This window comes from Poecilia latipinna, unplaced genomic scaffold (genome assembly GCF_001443285.1).
Source record: "Poecilia latipinna isolate Pla-1442-1.1 unplaced genomic scaffold, P_latipinna-1.0 Scaffold2427, whole genome shotgun sequence".
Classification (NCBI taxonomy): Eukaryota; Metazoa; Chordata; class Actinopteri; order Cyprinodontiformes; family Poeciliidae; genus Poecilia; species Poecilia latipinna.
The window spans coordinates 5,013-11,290 of record NW_015115043.1 but is presented as its reverse complement, the minus strand read 5'-3'; the positions used below and the strand labels follow the sequence as shown (position 1 = coordinate 11,290).

The window sequence follows — 6,278 nt, the reverse complement described above, 5'->3', positions numbered from 1 at the left end:
TATATATATATATATATATATATATATATATATATATCATGACATCAAGGAACCCCTAAAGAACAATACTAGTGATGTATTTTCCAAATAACTTTGTATTTGGAGAAAATTACAACTAATCACATTAAAAAAAATCCCCACTTGTTTTCATGCTTTAAGAAAATCAAAAGCACGTTGGAAAAATATCCTGACATGAAGAGCCACAATTCATGCATGAAAAAGTTCAGCTTGTCAAGCTAGAAAAGCTGATTTAATGGTTGGAGAAAGCAGCTATTTTAGTTCCCAATGACCATGTAATTGTCCAAACTGGCATTACAAAAATAATTTTGCTAGATGAAAACAGGCCATTCTGAAAAAATGTTTTTGGTTTTTAGGCTGTATGGAAATTTGTATATTTTGCAAAACTGCAATGGAAAAGAAAAAATTCACATCATGCGAGTCACGTGATCAACAAGCGGATGTTACTATTAGCGGAGAAGATGAAGACAACGACAGGAAGCGGTTGGAGGATGAGGCTTGTTCACCACGTGAACAAACTTATTGTCTTCTTCAGAGGTTTTTAAGTCATTTCCTTCCCTGGTGCAGCGCCACCACAGGCGAGGAGGGGAACAGGTTTTGGTTAATTTGGCTTGTTTGACTCAGTGCTGTGTGAAAATGAACCACAGCAGCTGAAAATATAACAAATGTTGCAACTTTGGTCCCCAATCAAACAGAGTCTAACGGACTCTCAGGTGTATCATGCAATTAAATGTATAAACAATGAAAGATTTATGTTAACATGCACAACAGAAAATGGGTTAAAAGCTCCAAATCAGATTCCAGTAAATGCCAAGTCAATGAAAGCAGTTAAAATCTATAACAGATGGAGTTATTTTTGGATGTTTGTGTAAGCCTGAGCGCATCGTCTCTACTGTATCTCCTCCCTACAAATGAACTGATCGGTGCGTCTTACTGAGGGTTTTGGCGTTCATGCATGAATATTTTATACCCATCGCGTGGGAGTGCTGTGTGCCGTGCATGTGTTTCTGCCTGTGAGTCATCACACCAGTTGGTGTACCCACATGACAAGCTGGCTTGTTACTGGCACCCACTCCTCCACACTGACACCATTTATTTATCACCAATAACAGCGCCGGGCTCCACTTTTTACCCGAGAGGCTCCACCGATCCCCAAACTCCAGCTATGCTTGGGCTTCACAGCAACAGGCATCCAAATGTTGTAATCACCTCTGCAGTCAAAGCACTGATTTTGTTTTTATTAAATCACAATAAAAACAAGTAACAACAGAAGTATTCACGCTCATGAACTTTGACATCCCGTTCTTTACTGAAAGGCTTTATTATAACATTGACCAAACAACATGAAGGCTGACTATAATATCCAGGAGTGTTTTTATGGGAGAGTTCTTCCATAAGTGCATTTCTAAGGTCAGACACTGATGTTGGACGGGAAGCCCTGACTTGCAAACTCTGCTCCAATTCATCCCAAAGCCACAGAGCTGAGCTGAAGTGTTTAATGTTGACATTGTCACCACCTACTGGAGAGCCACTGGTACTACAATGCTCCCATTTGTAGTCGTGAATATTACATTTTTCTTGTTTAAAATCATAAGGGAAAAGATATTGAGTTTTATTTGTAATCTTCTGTTCACTTCCTGAAACATTTTTCTCCTCCACCACTTTATACATGCAGAATAAATGTGAAAAGAGCTCCCCTGTCATATTTGCTTTGCATTTGTTGTTTGACCAAAGTTAAATTTTTAGGACGCAATTTATTTTCTCACATTCATCCATTTCATTAGCAGCAGTTTGAGGATGTCAGATACCGCTTCCTATTTCTGTAATTATGTTTTTTGGGGTTTATCTCCAATGTTTATCCAGTGAAAAGCAAACAGAAGCAGGAAAAAAAAAAGTTGCAGTTTTAATGCAACAGGGTGTCCAGATTTGCCCAGTTAGCTCTGAACAAGAAACTGCACATATTTAACTTCCAAAACATAAAAAAAAGTCTTGCGTGTAACTAATTACTTCACCCTGACCTCATCTGCAAGGATTCGATTTCTAAACGTCAAACAACTATAACTTTTGCCCTAATAAAATTAGTTTCACTGATGGAGGAAAACACTGTAGGTGTCGGAGCAACCCGAGTCATTCATGATGTGAGAGCGGTTTTAATTACCTCCTGTTTACAGAAATGCAGATAAATCTTCTGGGAGTTGTGTTAGAACGGCGGATGGAATCAAATTAAAACTCATACGTCGCTTCGTGAAACATTTCATCAAAAGATCTATTATGTTTGCCGTGCAGCTCGCTTTGATTTTGCTTTACAAAAAGAGCACAAAACGTATTGTCTGGAGCCGCCTCGGACTGGAACGAGAACACATTTCGCAGTTGTGCTTTCTTTTCTGCACGTAGCTGCCAGACAATCACCTCACTGAGCATTCAGTGCATGATGAAAGCCGTTCTTTAGACGTTAAGCGAAGCCTTTGCATATCCAAACGCATTTCAGTGGGATGTGAAAGAAAAGCAGGAGGTGATGAAAGCTCACGCTGAATTGTTAGGAGGGAAGACAATAGTTGTTTGTTTCAGATTTTTCTGAATGCGTTGCACAATCTGCACTGTTTAAAATGCCAACAGACTCACTGCTACATTAACTCACTACTTTGGATGCATTTCTTTTTTTTTATTCAACTGAATAGAAATGACTCAGTTTTTGATGTGGTTCACGTTGATTACCAGTCAGAAACTCAAATCTAATTCTCAGGTTTGTCAAATTTTGTACAGTTTTTCATGAAGAGACTTAATTAAATACCTTTGTTTCTGCAAATGCAACATTTGCCATCAAGGTTCTTCATCTGCCGAGACCAAAAGGATTGTTTCAGTGAGAAATAAGTATGAATAAATGAATATTCATATGCAGTGCAATGGGACACAAATCACAGTTTGGTAGGTTTTGTTTTCCTTTTTTTAAATAGTTGCTGCTTCGACTGTTTGATGTGGCAGCACAGCAAATAAAAACTGATTAAAATGCTAAACAGCATGTTTCAATTGGCTTCTTTTAAAAAACACCCACGTAGAAAAATCTGGATACGAGGACTAGAAAATTTACTTAAAAGAATAAAAACATAACTTTTTATTCAGCCTGACCAAAACAATGCTCTGCAGACATTTAACTCATGAAATTTGAACATGTGATCTAATTTCATAAAATAAAACAAAGTGCTACTTAGTTTAGCACTTGTTCTGGGTTGCTAAGAAAACCAACAGGAGTTTCTCCATGCAAACTAAAAAAAATGACTATAATGTAAATAAATAAAACAATTCACATTTGACATTGGACACAATAAACAATATCTAAACTTGTGAATCATTTCAAAGCCATCTGAATTTCTAAAAACCAAAGAATCAGATTAAAACACAACAGATAACATCTTAACTTCTCTCCTTCCCCAGGCTGATGAAGAGGAGGAGTATGCTGAAGGAGCCACAGAAAGTAAGTTTACTAGATATGCTAATTAAAAATGAGAGAGGAAAAATAACTTGTGCGCCATATTTTCTGTCCCAGCTGCTGATTTAATTAGAAACATTTGGCATTTTATCTGGAACTGCCAAAAGCGTTGCAGCATTATTAGCATTATTGACCAGACAAATGAATGAACTTCCCTCTACGGCCGACGTCAGTTTGGGTTTGTCACTCTGCATCAACAGTATTGAGCCGTTATCATCTGGGGAGGCTGGTCAGTGGATTCAGGCCCGATGTCGCTCATCTCCAACAGACGGACGGCAAAACAAACTGCATTCAAGCTGCTTAAAGAGCTGCATGAATGTCAGGCTTTAATGTTTCAGTTTTATTATTCATGCTCATAAAAGTTTAAAATACCTTCAGGGCTGTCACGATAAATTTTCCTGGATGATAAATTGTTCCAGAAATTATTTATTGCAATAAACTAATATCAGTTTGAGACAGTTTTCAATAAAAACATTAATGCAAGTACACGCTCTCAAAGATAAATAGACATTAATTTCTAAAGGACATAATAAATAAAACAACTGAAACAGTAATTAAAATGTATTATGAAGTCTCTGTTACTAAAATAACTTTTCAAAAATATTAATCGCTGAACATTGGCAGGGAAAACAAACAAAACTGGCAGGAAGTGCAAACTAACTACTTTGTAATGGGTGTCAAATTTTTTGCAGCATTTTTCAAAAACAATGAAATCTAATCAGCAAGTTTCAACAAGAACTGCCTTTTTTGGTTAAAAAAAATCAATTTGTTTTCCACTGAACCTCTGTGCTCATTTGCTCTGGTCAGAGTTAGTTTTATAAGGATTGGAAAATTTTTCAGCACAAAAAATAAAAATGTTGAATGGGATTTCTGCCTAAAGGCGTCTTTAAATACCCAGTTTCACGTTTTTATTGTTGCATTTAAAAAAAAAAGACTGAAAAGGAGAAAAATTCTGTGCGTCTTGTGAAATGATGACAAGTTTGAGTTGCGACTCGTTCTTACTTTTGAGGTTTTTAAGTGAACTGTTCACGGTCCAGGTTTGATTTTCAGAATGGACAGATTTACAGAGAGGTCGTCACCTTTGGAAAATAAAAATCTGGTTTTCAGGTCACAGAAAAAAAAGTGTGATCGAAAAGGCAACACAGCCTTTTATCTTGGTCTGAATGAAATGTTTGAACACATTTTGTTGTTCCTCTGACAGGTCACTGCACAGAAAAGAAGAAACCAAAGGTCATCTTCATGATTGGTACGTAAACCTTAAATCACTCAAACACCAACGCCTTATATGATTATACTAAAGATGTAAAGTATGGAGGGTCAGGAGTGACAAAATTATATAAATACCATAAAATATGTGTGTTAATCTCCCATTAATTAATTAATTAATTAAATGCATCATAAAATTATTAAAAACATTAAGTAATTAAATTATTAAATAGACAAATGAATAATTATATAATGAAATTGTGAAATATGCAGTTAAATAATTACATGCAACTTGAAAAACAACCTTTTGAAATAAGTAAAATGTCTAAAGAAAACTTATTTAAAAATACATTTTGTTTATTTGATGGCTCCTGTTATGAAATAGTTTAAATGTTCAAACAAAGCCATCAAACCTAATTGGCAGAACTTGTATATTCAAAAAGACTCAAACTGCAGTTCAGGTAAAAAACGGACACTTGTGTTCATTTTTTTAGAGGTTCATCAGGAACAAAAAAAATCAGGTTTTATTGTTACATGATGATAACAGCTGTGGTTACAAAAGAGCTGCACAAGAAGCAATTAAAAAGAAAAATAGGTCCAGCAGTTTAAAGCTGAAAAGCTTAAATCTCTAATGCATGTTCACATGCTTTAATGACTGTTACATGCTCAGATTTAATTATATTTTCGGTAAAAAAATTTAAAAAGATGTTTGAATGCTATGAAAAAGGCAGCATTTTCTTTTCTCTCTGAGACAGAGCTGCATATTTTTTGGATGCAATATTGGATGGGTTTTAATGTTTTTATGGCTGTGGAGTTGTACATTTGGCTCTGTAAATGGGACCTCTCAGTGCTTTAGCCCACAAGTGAAACATAGTTTAGCTGTCAAAGTTTAAAGAGGGCGATAGGGACGTTGCGACAAAAGAAAAAGAAATGCGGCGATCAGTATTATCACATTATTCAATTTATAAATGCCAAGCAGACCGGAGACCAAAGTAAAAGCAGGAAGTGGACTACAGCGCAGGGCATTCTGGGTAAATACAATCAAAGCAAACGTGTGTCAAGCGCTGGCAGGTGAAATAATTTGTGGCTTTTTACCAAACACAAAAGAGAAATCCTGCAAACACTAAAATCTGATGACACCATTTTTGTTTAAGTTGCACTAATGTCTTCTTCTGAAGTTTGGGTGTCGTTTCCATGCAGTAGTTCTTGGTGCAGCGCCCCCACAGGTGAGGAAGGGAACAGGTTTTCAAAGTGTTTGGTTCATTTGACAGTGCAGAGAAAAAGCAAAAGCAGATGTAATTTTGCTCCCCAATCAAACCGAATCTACCGGTTTACGAGGATTTCAGGGCCATCAGACGAGGCCACAACCTTCTCCTCATAAACGGAGAACAAATGGAAACAGTTTCCTGATTACTCGCATCATGTCCAACCTCTTACCAACACCTTGGTAAAAAGCAATCTAGTCAAGAAACGGCATCATTCCTCTGAGGAGAGTTTTCTAACATACTGTCCCTGTGTGGGATGCAAAAGCTTTAGAGAAATATTGTCCAAAATATAAATAAATACA

At 36.3% G+C, this 6,278-nt stretch overlaps 1 protein-coding gene across 1 annotated transcript in view; it reads left to right on the top strand.

Annotated features, from left to right (window-relative positions):
- Positions 1–4,798, top strand: part of LOC106937734 (adenylate kinase isoenzyme 5) — a gene marked incomplete at its 5' end in the record, with an annotated part of 82,111 nt that extends 77,313 nt beyond the window's left edge. The window contains 2 exons of the mRNA XM_015019391.1: positions 3,451–3,490; positions 4,707–4,798. Coding sequence (XP_014874877.1) covers positions 3,451–3,490; positions 4,707–4,759 — 93 coding nt within the window. The remainder of the gene's footprint in view (positions 1–3,450; positions 3,491–4,706) is intronic.
- Positions 4,799–6,278: the final 1,480 nt, after the last annotated feature.